The sequence below is a fragment of the Thermobia domestica genome, chromosome 1 (genome assembly GCF_964235325.1).
Source record: "Thermobia domestica chromosome 1, izTheDome1.hap1.1, whole genome shotgun sequence".
Taxonomy (NCBI): domain Eukaryota; kingdom Metazoa; phylum Arthropoda; class Insecta; order Zygentoma; family Lepismatidae; genus Thermobia; species Thermobia domestica.
This window is the reverse complement of record NC_137454.1, coordinates 163,543,942-163,562,436: the sequence shown is the minus strand read 5'-3', so window position 1 is coordinate 163,562,436 and position 18,495 is coordinate 163,543,942. Positions and strand designations below refer to the sequence as shown.

Sequence of the window (18,495 nt, the reverse complement as noted above, 5' to 3'; positions counted from 1 at the left end):
ATTAATTTAAAACTTAGTAATCATTAATTTTTGAGATATCAAATCAAGTATAAAGTATGTGAAAGATTCTGTTGTTATATTGAAGTATTCGACATAACTGTTACAGCAATCAAATAAATGAGGGTAGAGATATCCTCAGATAAACTAGTTTGCCGAATATGCGATAGAGAATCAGTGAAAGCGAACAGGAGGGTGGAGTATAATTGTTTAATAAAAAAATAAGGATCACAATCTAAATTACATTCATTGTTACGCACACCAATGACACTTTATTCTTCAATTCATGACATAGTCTTCCTCGTACAACAGAATATTTTTCAGTATTAACAAGACATAGGGTTATACATTTTCTTCAACTTTCCAAAAAGATTATTTCTCAAAATGTACTAGACATTGTGCAATTTATAATGTGATCTTTCCAACTTCGTACAGTTAATACTGTTATTGAGTAAAAAGATAACTTTAAAAATTTTTTTTTTTTGAACAAGATAAAACACCGAAATAAGTGGCAAAATATAGTGTACTGAAACAAGGTTTGTACAAATATTGCAAAATTCTCATGGTTTATTTATTGACTGGGCTCTGTTATAATATCATGCCACATAATTGTATCCTCTTTTATTCTATTCAAAAGAAGTACATCGATACTATCAAAGTCAAGGGTTTGTCAACAATCTTGTTAGTATTCTAAATAAGTGTTTGCAAACTATATGAAAATATGTCTTAAAATGAACCGTTGATGGAATGACAATACATTGAACATCAACATAATAATAGTAATAGGTTGACAGCTCTAAAATTTTGTGATATGATTAGTACATATGTGATTAGAGTACTAAAGGAAGTATGATTAAGGTGTTCATGATAGGTTTAAGTTTTCAGGTGATTTGTGTGCCTTAAAACTATATATATATATATATATATATATATATATATATATATATATATAAATTAAACAGTTAATTTTACCCTCATAATTTGCTCTAAGAATTGTAGCATTATATCATGATACTCTGTATCAACAAAGTTACTTTCTTAGTAAATATATGAATATTTTTCATATTTACAGCTACGAAAAAAGCATCCTTTACTAAGTGGAGTACATATTACAGTTGTGGACAATTTCCAAGGAGAGGAAAACGACATCATTCTTCTTTCTTTAGTGAGAAATAATGAGGAAGGAAAAATTGGTTTCTTGAAAATCAAAAACAGAGTTTGTGTAGCTCTCTCTAGAGCAAGGAAAGGGTTCTATATAGCTGGAAACATGAACATTCTGGAACAAAACAGTGACATTTGGCCGCAAATATTTGAAGTTTTACGTAAGCAAGACGCTATAGATTCTTACCTGACTTTGAAATGTCAAATGCATCCTTCAGTTAATACTAAGGTAGCATCAGCGGAAGACTTCATGAGTAAGTCTCCTCAAGGGGGCTGTTTAGAACCCTGTAATTCGGACTTGATATGTGGGCATCGATGTACCTCAGTTTGTCACACATTAGATCGAGAACATGTAGATTACATCTGTCGACAGAAATGCACCAAAGTACTTTGTGATCTTGGGCACAAATGTACAAAACTTTGTTACGAAAATTGTGGGGAATGTATGGTTCGCTTGCCTAAATGCCTTCCCTGTGGGCATACAGAGACATTATACTGTTACGAAAATCCAAAAACATACAAATGCCGCATAAATGTTGAGAAAGTCATACCTCACTGTGAACATAAAATCTCTATGCCGTGTCACGCAAATCCTAAAACATTCTCTTGTCCAAAAATATGCGAAGCTCGTTTAGATGCGTGTGGCCATACTTGTGAAAGGAAATGCCATGCCTTAGATGACAAAGATCATCTTGAGTATAAATGTCGGAAACCTTGCAAAAAATCAAATTTGAACTGTTCACAGGATCACAAATGTAGAAAAGAATGCTGGCAGGAATGTGAAGAATGCATATTTGTGGTTCAGAAGCAAAGATCATGTGGACATGTTCATAAGATAAAATGTAGTAAGAATCCTGAAGACATTATCTGTGAGAAAAGATGCAAAAAACAATTAAATTGTGGCCACCCATGTCGTGCAGAATGTAATGTGGACTGTAAGCTATACAAGTGTCAAGAAATAGTTGAGAAGACACTGATTGGTTGTGGCCATAAAATAAAATGTAAATGTTCTGAAGTACCAGGCAAACAAAGTTGTAAACAGAAATGCGAAAGGCAACTTAACTGTGGACATAGTTGTGTTGGAATGTGTAAGGATCCATGTATTAAAAACTGTGAAGTGCTGGTGACAAGTCCAATTCGCTCAGCGTGTGGACATGATGTACAAGTATTTTGCCATGAAGCAAGAAGCGGAGGTAAGTTACGTCTTTATTTTCTTTAATTAAATGTAAATTAAACAGTTCAAATTTATCAACAAGCAAATAGTATTCCCCTCTTATGATTTCTTTTAATTGCTAGTACTTTTAATGCAGTATGTGTCAAATGTGCTTTTGGCTGTACAGATGATAATTCAATTTTATTATAGATTAACTTAAAGTTTAAATTCTATCTTGAAAAATCTGAAAGACAGGTTTTAAATATGCTAAATGTGTCTTGATTGAGTACTATGTACTGATTATTTATCATATACTGTATTATCAGTTCAGAAAATGAAATCCAAAAAAATACTGATACAGAGTGCTGTGTATTTTTATGAATTATTTTAGATTAGCTTACAACAGAAGTTTATGATATTCACTCGTCTTGAATTATTTAATTACTTATCAAGAAATCTGAAGCAAACAGGGGAAAAAATAACAGAGTTTAAAATAAACTTAAACCATTAAGAAATTTTTAAAACGCGATGAACATTAACAAGGTGTTTGCAGACTCATGTAATTTTCTTTATCTATACCAACAAAATTTAATCAAGATCTATTATTTAAAATTGTTTGCAATCAAACTGTGACATGATTATCATATGGATTGGACTTATTAGGACACTGCACATCTCTTAATGGCGAGTCCTGGGCAATGATGCTCTGGCCTGCAAAGCAGTGTTTTGAGTGAGGTCACAAGTCCGGTCTATAGGAAAGATCTAGTTATGCATGCTGTAACAATAGCCAACAGCAAAAACACTGGTAGAGTATCAAAAAAAAAGTAAATTCCTAACAGAAGGTGGTAGGGAACCATTACTGTATTTTTCCAAGAACACGCGTAGCATGGGAATTGCGATTTTTCAAACCGAATTACTCAAAACGGGCAGATAAATAAACTCGGAGTCCCATACTGCAAAAGCAGACTGCTCCATGGATATTTGGGGGCAGCAAGAAGTCACTTAGGGACAGGCAATATGTAATGAAGGAGTCTAAGCATTGTTGATAAGTGAAAAAATCTAAAGAGAGGAAGATAGAACGACCGAAAGTAAATATAGTGGGGATCAGCAAAATAAAATGGAAGAAACAATATTTTAGGTCAGGTGAATATATAAATATTAATTTGAGTACGGAGAACGAAGTCATTGGAATTGGATTTATAGTGAATCAGATAATAGGACAACGAGTAAAATTAGGTACTAAATCAAGGGATACAACTATAATGCCAACGACAACGCACGATTATGTAGCAGAACTAGTTTATGAAGCTATTGAAAACGTCATTGTTGTGGTTATAAGTGTTGCTTTAATTTAACACTATTGTAGCTTAGAAAAGAAGAAAAAAGAATATATATATATATATATATATATATATATATATATATATATATATATATATATATATATATATATATATATAGGGTGTTTCAAAACAACACCGACAACGTTTGGGAGGTGATTCCTGACACCAAGAAAAATTAATTCTATTACGAGATTACAATACGAGCGTAGAAGGTGCAGAAGGAATATACGGACTAGGAAAGCGCAACGAAAGAGAAAAAAGACAGATTGAATTTTGCATGCTACTAGTAGCAAATATTTTGTTCAAGAATGATAAGTGAAAAAAAATTGTACGCGAAAAATGCTAGGAGATCAACAGAGATAACCAGATAGATTACATACTTGTTAAGAAAGGTTCAGAAACCAAAATAAGGAATATAAAGTTACTCAGAAGGAAATGTGGACATTAAAAACATCTTAGAAATGATGAGTGAGTTGAAAGTTAAGAAGCTGGAAGAAAAGAGAAAAAATGAAGATCCTGATGCAGGCAAGCTGAAGAACAAAGTGTTTTAACAAAGTTTCGTGAATATGACATTAAATATAACAAGATAGCACAACAATCAACGAAGGAAGAAATTAACCATGAATGGTAATTCATAAAAACTGACCAATAGGCCGCGAATTCAGCATTAGGCCACAAAGGAAAGAACGGATCACCAAAGAACTTCTGGAGTTAACAGATGAGAGAAAGAAATTGAAGGATATCAACAACAATGAAGTTAACAACCAGTATGAAAGAATAAGAAAATCAGATCATTTTGAAATTCAGGCTTGCCAAGAGGTGAATTTTAAACAGTAATGTAAAGAAATAGAAAAGGATATGAACACAGAAAGAGTAGTCATGCTTAGAAGATTAAGAGGTACCGCGGAGATCAAAGGCTCATATTAAAAGAAAGAATAAAAGAAGAGCTGGACTGAAGCTGGAGTCATATAAAATAATGAGAAGAGTGTTTATGGATCTATGGAAGCAACAAGTAATTAGAGGAAGTGGAAAACATGAAGGAAGTAGAAGAGAAGGCAGGAGGAAACTTTACTCAGATTCAACTAAGACAGAGCATTATAAGATCTAAAACATGGGAAAACTCGAGGTGTAGATGCGATACCAGCAGAAATTACACAAAGTGCGCGACATGAATTACACGTATAAATTAACAATTATGAAGAAGAGCTTATGTCTCCGGATTTTCAGAGGAGCAAAATAGTGGCAATACTAAAACCAGTATATACTGAGAAATGCGAGAATTACAGAGATGAGCTTGCTTATGCATGCTTCAAAAATTCTGGCAGAAATAATCTATAGAGGGTTGGAATCCAAAAATAGAAGTACTAGCAAATGACAAGTTTGGTTTCAGAAAGAATACCGGGACGCGGTAAGCAATACATACATTAAAGGGATTTATAGAAGAAAGAATTCGAGTGCGAAAAGCAACTTACGTAGTATTTATGGATGATGATGTAGAATGGAACAAAATGTTCAAAATTCTGAATGCATCAACAATAAATTGTAAGGCGCAAAGAATAATATACAATCTGTACAAAGAATATAAAGTAAAAATTGAGAGTAAATGATGCTCATTGTCACCGGTTGTGTTTAATCTCCATATTGAAGAAGCAATAATAGAAAATCAAGCCTAGGAATGATTGTTCATGGTCAAAAAATAACATGTTTAGATATGCGGACGATATCGTGATGCTGGCCTACAGTGAGAAGAAATTAGAGGCAGGTCTAAACGGAATGCAACATATGCTTAGCAGTAAATAAATTCAACATCAAAATCAACAAGAGCGAAACAAAAGTTATGAAATGCTTTAGGATGGAAACAAGAAAAAAAGATGATCAAAATAGTTAACTTGGTGGAAGAGATCCAGAAATTCTGTTATTAGGGTAAAAAATAGCGAGCGATAATAAGATGTAAAATCAAGAATATTCTATTGTACTTTTTCATACATTGTATAAAAAGATATGTATAGTTTGGATACGTCATTTAGACACAAACTATCATAATCATTACATGGTATAAATTTACAACATTGCTACAAGTACAAATGATTAACAGTATTTTCGTATACTTTACTCATGTACAATCCTCTTCACTCTCTATACATTCTCTAATTGACATACTCGGTTACAGAACAAAAATAATGGAAAAGCAGAAATTATTTGCTCTTTTTGCTTTCGAGCGACGATAGAACAAAGCATGATGATCATGAAAAAGAAGTCAGATTCGGAGCATTCAACGGAATTCACGCGATTTTCTCAAAAATAGCTCGAACGATAATTTCAAACAAAAATATTTCATTAAAAATTTTATACTGTGGTATAAGTCACTTCCCTGGGAAAAATCCAGAACAGATAGTTTACTGTTAGGGCTGAGTTCTATTAGAACTATTTTCTCAAAAACGACTCAAGTGATTTTGTTCATATTTCATAAATAAATATTTCGTTAGTAACTTGACAAAATGGCATATAGCACAATTCGTTTGTCCTGAAAGTGTTCCACAAGGGGTAATTTACTCTTGGAGGTAAGATTTTTTTTCCTAGCGATTTTCTCAAAAGAAACTCAGGGGATTTTGTTCATATTTCATAAGTAAACATTTAATTACTAACCTAACAATATGGAATAAATCATTTATCCTGGAAAAAAAATACACAAGGGGTACGTTATTCTTGGGGTGAGTTGTTTCCGGGGATGTTTTTAAATATCGATTCAGGCGATTTTGTTCATATTCTATAAATAAATATTTCATTAATTACCTAATAATGTGGCATAATCAACTTCTTCTAGAAAGCTCCACAAGTAGTAGTTTAATCTTACGAGTGAGCTTTTTCGGGCGATTTTCTCCAAAACGAATCTCAGCCAATTATGTTTACATTTCTTAAATAAATGTTTCATTGATAACTTGGCAATATCATCATTTTTCATGAAGTAATCAACAAGAGGTACTCTATTCTTGGAGTGAGTTCCTTTTCGGACATTTTTTTCAAAAACGACTCATGCTTTTCTTCATGTTATAAATAAATATTTAATTAATAACCTATATAATGTTGCGTAAATTATTTCTTATGAAAATATCCACAAGGCGTAGTTTGCTTTTGGGAATGAGTTTTTATCTTCAGTTGAAGTTTTCTTCGAAAACTCATATATACTTTTATTCGTATTTCATGAATGAAAGTTTCAGTTATAACTGCAGCATAACGTGATTTAATTTAAGAAAATTGAGCGAGAAAGTTTAGTGCGGTGACCTGTACCTTTTTTTTCTAATTTTTTTTCGTACTTTCAACTGCTTTTTGGTTGGTTACTTTTTGCATCTTGGACCTTGCTCATATAATGATGTATGATGAAGTAGCATATAGAGATCGTTCTAGTTTCTAGTATTGTAAGGATATTTATTATCGTTTAATTTTGAAATCCAGCTCAAGTTATGGTTGGCAAAGATCAAAATGTAAAATATATACATATATAATATGGTAGTGGTAGAATAATTAAAAATATATATATATATTTTTTCCACCATTCCCTTGGCTTTGGACTTTTTTTTTTTTTTGTAATATAAATATAAGTTTACTACCTGTAGTATCTCCTAAAACATTATTCCGTATCTCGAATAGATTAGAGTATGCCGTTTGTGCAGTACTTTCACTTGCTACAGATTTAATAATGTTAAGAAAGTAAGCACTTCTAATCTTGTTGTCTAGTAATTGAATATGAGTGTCATAGTAAACACTTCTAACCTTATTGTCTAGTAATTGAATATGAGTGTCATATATTATATTTCCATTTATTGACAAACCTAAATATTTTACGTCACAATAATAATTATTAATACTATTTCCAATTTTAATCTCCTGTTTGTTTCCTGGATTTCTTCTTACATGATGAAAGTTTAGTGCTATCGTTTTGTCTGTATTTACTTTTGAGTTTATTGTGTTGAAACCAATGTATTGGATTATTTATTGAATCTCTAACTCAGGCGAAGATGGCATTAAAAAAAAGTATCGGTCTTTTAACGGGAAGCATCGACAAAGAACTGAAGAAAAGGCTAATTAAAGTATATACGTAGAGCGTGGCATTGTATGGATGTGAAACATGTACACTAGAACAAGAGAAAAAAAATGAAAAATGGAAGCCTTTGAAATTTGGTGTTATACAAGGATGATATGAGTAAAAATTAGATGGGTGAATAAGGTGTCAAATGAATAGATATTGGTAGAAGGAAAGAGTAAACTGAAGAATATTTTTAAAAATGAGGGATATGATGATACAGTACATTATGGAACCTAGAGAAGTCATGCTATTAGCTAAGGAGGGAAAAGCAGAAGGAAAAATACCTAGAGGAAGGCCACGATTGAAATATAAGGGCAAATAATAAAAAAAAAATACGGAAGAAAAGTATATGAAATGAAAATTCTAACTCAGGATAGGGAAGGGTGAAAAGCTGTGTCAAGCCAATTAAAAGACTGCTGATCTGACGTGAGTAGAGACTGCTTCATGCAATTCAATTTTCGTTAATGAGGCCGCGGTGGCTCAGTGATAGAGCGTTCACCCCTGGTGCATGAGGTCCCTGGTTCGAACCCAGCTCGCACCAAGTGAACTTTGTGGTGGATAAACACATTTCCTCGGGGTTCTCCCGTTTCCTCCCACTTTCTTCATTCCAGCATTTCATTAATTCCTCATCATCACTGTCTCCTTTAGCCTAGGCGGGATAAGCGAGAGACTTAAAACTCAAAGATTTTCAATTTTCTTTAAAGAAAAATTGTATTAGACCGCACTGCGTGGGATCAAGCTGAACTGCAATTGTTAAGTATGATACAGTATAATTCTTATTCTTCGATAATTGTTTGATAATAATTCGATAACCATTAAGCAATTCTATCTCTATCAGAAGTATGAAATGAGAAGTTTCTGTAAGATCCGTACTTAGGTAATACGAAAGTTTCAACTCAGGTAGTAATGTAATTGACAATTAGAATTAGAATATATATATATATATATATATATATATATATATATATATATATATATATATATATATATATATATTGTACAATGATGTAAAAAAAACTAATATCTACCTCTTTGTAAAGGCTTCTTCTCCACTGTTTTTGGAAACAGTTTCTATGGCTCTTATTTGTCCAAGTTCTACCTACGAACAAATATCTAATATTGTATGTATGTTTTTACAGAAAGATGGATTTGTCTTGAAAGAGGTTTTTCTTTTCAAACACAATTGCACGTATTTGATGCATGAAAACACTCAAGACTAATGTTCCAAACTATGGATATTTGAAATTAAGGAAATGTTCAGATTTAATTTCTACTTGAAATAGTGCATTTATGCTGATCAGTTTAATTAACTTGTAACTGAAACTGAAAGAGAATTAAAATTTACAGGATGTCAAAGAAGTCCCCGCACTCTAGGTTTGAGTATGATAGAGAACAATGTCAGTGTAATTTCAGTTATATGATTGGTAACATTGATTTCACGATCGTAGACAGCATTGTCTGGTATCCCTACGTTCAGAATCACGTGTAACATTTCAGTTGAGAAGCCATGGCATAGTTGCAGTTATAAAGTAAAGGAAACAATTAGTGGCATACTCCCCACACAGGGAAAGCACTGAATTGCTTTAGTAAGGATCCATTTTTATCAAAAAAATCCTGCTTGAATGGGGAAAAAAACGTGCGTTGGCTTTAGTATGTGTCAAAGACAGGATATCTAGTGAACGAAAGAAGACGCGTGAGGAAACATATGCTGCCGTCGCTTGGTCAATTGTGATGTCTCAAATTAAACCGCTTCGCAAAAATTGGAGTTACTTAACTATAGTAAGCACTACGCTGACATTGTCCTCTGTTGTACTCAATCCTAGAGCTACGAGGATTTCTTGGAGACCCTGTATATTCATTTCCAAATATGGAGAGTAACTATACCAACGGGAAAACCAAAGAATCTAATGACAAAAAAAAATGTACCACTATAATTACGAATAGCAATTCTAATTACCAAATTAAATTAAAAAGATGAAATGAAAACACTGTACTGCACTTGTAGAATATTAAACTCTTTTTTTTTTCTTTCTTTTTGTTTCCATTTTCTGAACGTGTAGAAGTAGAAATATATTCTCGCTATTATACGTTTCATTGACAATTCATGATTGGGTATCATATTCGTTCAATATGAGGTCTTCTTTTTAATAGAAAAATCTCTGGATTATAAAGATCAGTTCAGTAAATTAATAGAATAACTATATTTTTTTCATTTCAGTCCTGTCTCCGAAATCAGATAATTTGTTGATAAAATGTAAAATACCGTGCAAAACTATTCTAAAGTGTGGACATCTGTGTTCGGGGACATGTGGAAGTTGTCTTCAAGGACGTATACACCAACCATGCAAAGAAAAATGTGGAAGAAATCTAATATGTGGGCATAGGTTTGTTTTCTTTTCTCGTAGTATTAATAACGAAATTTAGATTGATTCATGATTATGCATTTTTAAAAAAGATTAAGTTTAAAAGATTGTACATAAGGAGAACATTATTACTATGATATATTCTCATGAGCTGTAATTTAGACATTTAGAAATAATATGAGAACATATTAAATTGCATTGCTTTTGTCATTACATTGAATAAGGTTGTTTAGTGGACATTTCATGGACACTTATTATTTTTATTCTGATTATATACAAAGTGTCCCAAAAGTAGGTATACAGTCCCATACTGATCGGTCATGACATTTTATGTTATTTACTTATTCTTATCCATACATTTATTGACTTAGTTTCTTCCTTATTTGTTTTCATTTTTTTTTCACTTATACCTTAAACTCGGAACAAACCAAAGCAAATAAATTCATTATCTTAATAAATTAAACTGTCATACTTGATCGATGCTGGTCTGTATACCTACTTTTGGGCCACCCTGTATATATATATAAAATATAAAGTGCAAGGCATTACGTGATGCAATGATATTCGCATACAATTCTCATGAAGAATTATAAGATCATTTTCATTATTAATTTGGTCTCTCTTTGTCTGTTAGTGTTTATGTAACATCCAACACAAGTTAATCGAATATTTGACATCATTTATGGATTGTTGATTGCATAGCTATCATCAGAAGTATTGCTAGATGATAAATTTCATTCAGTCTTATATATATATATATATATATATATATATATATATATATATATATATATATATATATATATATATATATATATATATATATATATATACATATATTGAAATTGCAACAGGATACCGGAATCTCGGCTCTACGTTTCTTTCGTTTCCGTTAAATATACCAGTTATTGTACAACAAACTGGCATAACCAATGCCCGCATAACATCCGAATTTCGGGTAGCCCAGAAGTTGAGGCGATCCTGATTAGGTACCTGGAAATTTTAATTACGATATTTAAAAGGAATCAGAAACGAACGAACAGTATGAGAACTAGTAACTAATGCATAGGCAAATGAAACGATTAGAGAGAAGACGAAGATATCCTAGAAGGAATTATTAAAAATTACTAATATATTGTTGTAGCTTAGATGATGCCACTTTCTTAGCAATTGTTGCAGCTAATGGTACTTGATATAGATTTAATTAGTCAACTTTGTTTTCTTTTACTACAACTTTAAATTAAATCCTGAAGTCTAATATATAATTATTGCAGATTTCTGACTAGATGCGAAATGTACATTATATATTCTAAGGTATCAAATTCTCGAAATGTGAAAGTTCCTAAAATTATAAGGGACGCAAAATAATCGGATCTACAGTGGGGAAACAAAATAGAAATAAATATAGTTCTAAAATACCAAAATTATTTATTTCTAATATGCGAAGGAAATGTAATGTTATATAGACTATATGAAGAATCACCGAAAACAATACTATGACTGTCATTAGTACAATTTCTCCACTAAAGGTTGAAGATTGTGTCTTTAAAATAACATCATTTAACACTTAATTTAAATCAACATACGTATTTTAGTTACTCACAGCTAATTTGTAGATAATTGTGATATAAAGGTCATATAATCAGTGATGCTATTCAGCCGGTTCGCAGAAATATTTCGAGTTCGCAGAATTGTTTGTTATACCAAAATATAACAGTAAATGTTATCCAGTTATACCCAGGAACAGTAAATTTTAGTTTTAACTATCGTTGTTTTTAGAAATTCTTACAAGGTTAACATATGATCTCTCAAAGCAAGATATAAGCGTTTATTTCTTAACCTCAAATGCTCAAATGTCAAAAATGAGAACTGGGTTCACATCAGTGTAGTAGTGAGGGTTATTAATATTTATAACGCATTTATACCATCAGTGGCGTATTTACGATTTTATTTCGGGGGGAGGGGGGCTCTGCTAACTCTAGTCCTGGAAATGTGAAAATTGTGCAAGATATATCATTTACTTTAGTATAGTAAATAAAATTTCGGAGGGAGTTAAGTCCGGAAGCTTCCCTTAAAACGCCACTGCATACCATTATCAACAATTGTCTGTCTATTGTTAGATTAAGGTCTTTGTGATACTTTTTGACAAGCATCTATCTGGGATAATTTGTTTCCAAGATATTCGCTGTCCTACCTAATTTCGTAACACTATCTTGTATTAGGATGCTGTATAGGTCTCTACTTTTCACTTGTGATGTCCAGTAAAAAAAAATGCTTTTGTCTACCTTGTGTGGTTTATTTCCTAAGAGTTATATCTATCTACCTACCTATCCGTCTACTATCTCTCTAGCTCTCTCGTTATATATATCGACTGGCAAGTCTATGTATGGTTAATCTTTCCTTAGCACATGGTTAATAGACTATCTTTTATTTCTTCCAGCTGTGACGTCCCTTGCGCAAAGGTCTGTCCACCATGCAAGAAGAAATGTGAATATTTGTGTAGGCATCGGGCCTATAAGTGTACTAATCCAAAATGCAAACAACCTTCCCCTTGTATTCACGAATACAAACGATCCATTTGTCAAAATAAATGTGGTGAACCTTGCGTTCACTGTAGGGTAAGTAAACCTCTTATTTATTACCTTCATCAGTTTTCAATCAATTTGCACGTCAATAGTTTACAGTAGATTTACAACAAGCATGCTCTTATATACCTAACGAGGAATCCTTCCCAAGAGTAAAATGAGTTTTGCTATTTCTGATAATAGATTAGACAACCTCACTGAAGATGTAATATATTCCAAAATTGTAGCTGCTAATGGACACAAATAAAGATTTGAGAAAAGTGAAAACAGACAATTGTAAAATTTAAGATAAATTCAAATAGCTGCAAATGTATTTAAGTCATGTAAGAAATGTTAGTAATATTATACATTTAGTAATATTAACCAAAATAATTATTGTCAATGCTCTAATGCAGTGTTACCAACTCAGTATGCACCTTTTCTTCCACAAGACACTATGCCGTTATTACGTATATAAGATGACTGAATAATAGTGAACACAAATTATATCTAAGACATAATAGTGTTGCAAACTTTAAGAATTATTTGATGAGATTCATTGCTACCACTTTGATCCATACAACATAAAATATTAAAGAAAGAAGTAATGGTTTCTGACGAAACTAGTTCCAGTGAAGACTATCCTAACCTCAAATACAAAACTATCCACTCTGGCTCAACAACGTTGTCAGAATATAACATTATTTATCAATAATTTTGTAAAGAATATTCCGAACAGAATAGTTTTCAAACTAATACAACACATTTCTCATGCAAAATATTTCTAACACGGTAAATTACTTATGAAGTTGATAAGTCTTTATGAACCATAACTTCATTATTTACGCCCATTAACAACGACAATTTTGGAGTATGTCACATCTTTGGAGGAGTTACAACCCTCCAAACCCATTTTACCCATCTGTTATCCAAGCTTTAAATCTGTTATGCAAAACCCATTTTACACCTGAGAAGCATTCCTAGTAAGTGAAGAAAAAATATCAAAATTCAAGGATGCAAATTGTAATTTTAGAAATCTAGCTTTCCAAGTCTAAATTGAGAGCGATTCGTTATGTCAAATGGCCTGCGTAAGTAGTGGACACAATACGGAAGAAACAAGAGAAGAATGAGAGAAGATATTTGTCTGAACTCTTTTGAAGTCATATCTGAATGCAATAAAATATATAACGAAATACTAGTAATAAGACCCCTTTTAACTTTAAGAAATGTATTAAGGAAATATTATATTGACTAGAAATGAATAACTAACTCACTCACTCTATGGCCTATAGAACCTGGAGGTTCAACGCCGCGTTCACAAAAGCTCTCTATTGACTTATATCCATACCCAATTGGATCCAGTTTCTGCTTTTTATTCCTATTTCTGCGAGATCCATCTTAATACTATCCTCCCATCTGCGCCTAAATCTCCCTAATTGTCATTTCCCGATTTGACTTCCAGTTAAAACTTTGAAAGTATCTTCCATTCTGGATACATGACCTACTGATCGGATCTACAATGGGGAAACAAAATAGAAACAAATATAGTTCTAAAATACCAGAATTATTTATTTCTAATATGCGAAGGAAATGTAATGTTATATAGACTATATGAAGAATCACCGAAAACAATACTATGACTGTCATTAGTACAATTTCTCCACTAAAGGTTGAAGATTGTGTCTTTAGAATAACATCATTTAACACATAATTTAAATCAATATATGTATTTTAGTTACTCATAGCTAATTTGTAGGTAATTATGACATAGACGTCATATAATCAGTGATGCTATTCAATCGGTTCGCACCGGTTCTCTAGAACCGGTTGTTAAAATATTTCGAGTTCGCAGAACCGTTTGTTATACCCAGATATAATAGTAAATGTTATCCAGTTATACCCAGAAACAGTAAATTTTAGTTTTAACTATCGTTGTTTTTAGAAATTCTTACGCTACAAGGTTAACATATGATCTCTCAGAGCAAGGTATGAGCGTTTATTTTTTAATCTCAAATGCTCAAATATCAAAAACGAGAACTGGGTTCACATCAGTGTGGTGGTGGGGGTTATTAATATTTAAAACGCATTCATACCATCAGTGGCGTATTTACGATTTTATTTCGGGGGGAGGGGGGCTCTGCTAACTCTAGTCCTGGAAATGTGAAAATTGTGCAAGATGTATCATTTACTTTAGTATAGTAAATAAAATTTCGTGGGGGGGGGGTAAGCCCGGAAGCTCCCCTTAAAACGCCACTGCATACTATTATCAACCATCTGAGCCTTCTAGATTTGATGATCTTAACAATGTTTGGTAAACGATATAAATTATATAGTTTCTTGTTATGAAGATTCCGCCATTCCCCATTCCCGTTCCTCTTGGGTCTGAATATTCGTCTCAGGATCTTGTTTTCAAATACTTTGTCTACGTTCTTCACTCAAAGTAAGCGACTATGTTTCGCAACCATACAGAACAGGCATGATTATCGTTTAATATATTTTAAGATTCAAGTTCCTCGACAAAATTCGCAATGACAAAAAATTTTGAACTGAATAATAACACGAATTCCCTGCTTTTAGTAAACATTTAATTTCTTCGTGAATATCGTTTTGGTCTCTTAATACTGATCCTAAATATTTGAAAATATTCACTTTATCGGAAGTATTATTTGGTGTTTTTACGCATCCATCATTAGCATTATTACGTTCCCGACGAACTTCCATGTATTTAGGTTTCTTTGCATTTACTTCTAAACCCATGATTCTCCAAGCGTTTAATAGGACCTCTACATTTCTTCCTATTGTTCTCCTATCATCCCCTATTAAATTTACATACGTCATAACCTGATGAATAACATTTTGCTCTAGGCCCTGGTTGCTATCTTTGATTTTCCTTATAGCGTATTCCAGGACAAAGTTGAGTAATAATGGCGACAACGCCTCTCCTTGTTTCAGACCATTCTCGACGTGAAAGCTCGTGGACAAGAATTTTCTTACCCGGATTTTACTTTAGGATTCATTTAAACGTATCTTAATTAATCTAACTAGCTTTTACATTATTCCAAATTCTATAAAAATGTTGTACAATATTTCTTCTCTAACCGAGTCCTAGGCCTTTCCAAAATCAATAAATAGTTGATGTACCGGGTTATTGTATTCCCATTTCTTTTCGAGTATTTGTTGGGTGGTAAATATTTTGTAAATAGTTGATCGATTTCGTCTAAATTCGCACTGATAGTCTCCAATAATTTCATCTGCGTATGGGGTCAATCTTACTAATAGAATGTTTGAGAGATTTTATAAGATGTTGACAGAAGAGCCTTGATAACTATTACAATCACTTTTGTCGCCTTTATTGCGAATTGGAACAATGATTAACTAGACATTAATTCGCTACGAAATTCAACAATAACGAGAAATGAATTCGCTACTAACTTCAAGTTTTACAGTTCCATAAAGCGTGTTTAACGTAATTCACATAAGTATTTATCCAAAATATTTTACTTCTAAAATTAAGTAAAACTCTGCCACTCTTCATTACAAGAAAGAAAGAAAGAAAGAAAGAAAGAAAGAAAGAAAGAAAGAATTAAATAAATAAATAAATAAATAAATTAGTTAATTAATTTGAATAAAAATGTCAAAGCATGACTTAAATTGCATTAAAAAAAAAAGAGAAGGAAAATACTTTGAAAAATAAATGCTGTTTGATTTCTCACGGAAGTTCAAAGAAGGTAGGTGCCTTTATGATCAATGGCTTAATGGTAAGAGAGCCATCAATACCCTACTGTCTCTTCAGAAGAAAAAATGGAAATGGAAACAGTGGAAACATGCGTTCAAATAAAACATCGTTACATTTTATTTCAATATTACTGACAAACTAAGGCAATATACGGCAGTAACTCTCTCTCTCTCTCTCTCTTTCTCTTTCTATATATATATATATATATATATATATATATATATATATATATATATATAACTTTATAACTTGTGGGATATGGAAAAGTAATGTACCATTCTCTATGTAATAGTTCCTAAATGCTAGTTTTAACTTTTTTTGCCAGTCCAATGTTGGAATATTGTCTTATTGATTTATCAATGTAAATTAACTTGCTGATAACTATATAAAAGAGCCATTAATTCGAACTTTTTTTATTTTTGAAAAAAACAAATAGGAAGAGTGTGAATGGAGATGCGAGCATCTTCAATGCACTAAGTTGTGCTGGGAAATCTGCGATCGTGAGCCATGTAATGAACCTTGCAAGAAGAAGTTGCCACGTTGTAGACATCCGTGTATTGGTTATTGTGGAGAGTTCTGCCCTCCATTGTGTAGAATATGCGACAAAGAAGAATTGGATGAAGAGTTTCTCTTCTGGGCTATAGAAGATGAGGAAAACTGCAGGTAAAATTTATTATAATAATTTCACCAAGAAAAACTTTTCTTCAGTTATATGTTAACAATAACTATTTAGTTTTAACGTACAAAAATCTCTGGTAATGACACTTCACATACTACGAGTATGTTAACAAAATTATCTTTTACCGAATAAGAGAAAAAGGTATGTAAGGTGCGTGAGTGTTATCAAATGGCGCCGAAAAATCAACCGGTATTGGAAGGATTACGTAATGGTCCTTTCCATGCTAAGTTTTCGTACGTACGCATTGTCAAACAGTATCGGGAGAGAGTATTAACACTCTGGGTGACTACTGCAAAAGCTATTGTGGCCCGTTCCGCACAACAGGCTCCCCTTGCCAAACATTCACCCACGAAAACCACTAGGAGAAGGGCTGCAAGCAACGTGACACCCGTAGTGCTAAGGAGGACCCGTCGATTGACGTGCCAAGAAAATCCCCCGACGCAACGTGATATGAGCTACAGATTCCACCTCGCACCGTTATCTTTGAACAAAACAATTCGCAGGCGCCTCAGGTTGAAGTGTGTGCGAAAGACCCATGTACACCACCTGCTACCGCGTCACATTGCCGAACATAAGACGAACTGCAGGAAACTGTCTGTATGAGAAGTACCTGGCGAGTTCCAAATAGAAGGAAGTTGTTACAATGGAAGGAAGTTGTTACATATGTCCATCGCACTACTGGTGGTCACATTCGGGCGATCACATACCGTGACATTGACGGCAAGAAGCACAGCAACTTTGTTCGTCAGTACAGGGAAAGTTCCCTCGTGGCTTTATGGTTGTTACGGGATTCGGATGTGAGGGTAAGTTGCTAATACGCATGGTGGACAAAAACGTGAAGGTGAATGTGAGATACTTCCAAGAATCCATTCTAACACCTATCTATCGGACAGATATCCCACAATTGTATGGAATGGACACGAACCAGGTGATGATCCATATGGACAAGGCTTCGAGTCATACCGCCAGAACATCACAACGTTTTGATCAGGAAATGGCAGAGGAATTAGGAATTCTTGTCATTCCGCTTGAAGACATTCCTGTGAAAAGCCCAGATGCCAATCCAATGGATTTTTGTGCATTTGGACTGTTGAAACGGCGTGTTCAACATCGCCGCACGCGCACCCTGGATAGACTAGTGAACCTATTTAATATTTTATTTTTAGCTGTGAGACTTTACTGTACAGTCGCAATTTGTATATTCTTTCCTAATCAACAGAGCCCGGAAGTTTAGGCATTTATTTTGTGTAAAATAGGTAGAATAATGGCATTTAAAATTGACAAATAGGCACTAAAAGGCAAAAACAAAAGTTGTTACTTTTTATAATACTTGAACATTACATGATAGAAGGAACATTACATGTTACTTATAGTGTATGCTGGTTGCACATGACTACAAGATGCTTCTTTAAGTA

At 32.9% G+C, this 18,495-nt stretch overlaps 1 protein-coding gene across 1 annotated transcript in view; it reads left to right on the top strand.

The window, feature by feature from the left end:
* Positions 1-18,495, top strand: part of LOC145690546 (NFX1-type zinc finger-containing protein 1-like) — a 121,399-nt gene that overhangs the window by 82,645 nt on the left and 20,259 nt on the right. Inside the window, exons 6-9 of the mRNA XM_081765536.1 lie at positions 1,070-2,351; positions 9,957-10,122; positions 12,542-12,719; positions 16,838-17,064. Of these exons, the coding sequence (XP_081621662.1) occupies positions 1,070-2,351; positions 9,957-10,122; positions 12,542-12,719; positions 16,838-17,064 (1,853 nt within the window). The remainder of the gene's footprint in view (positions 1-1,069; positions 2,352-9,956; positions 10,123-12,541; positions 12,720-16,837; positions 17,065-18,495) is intronic.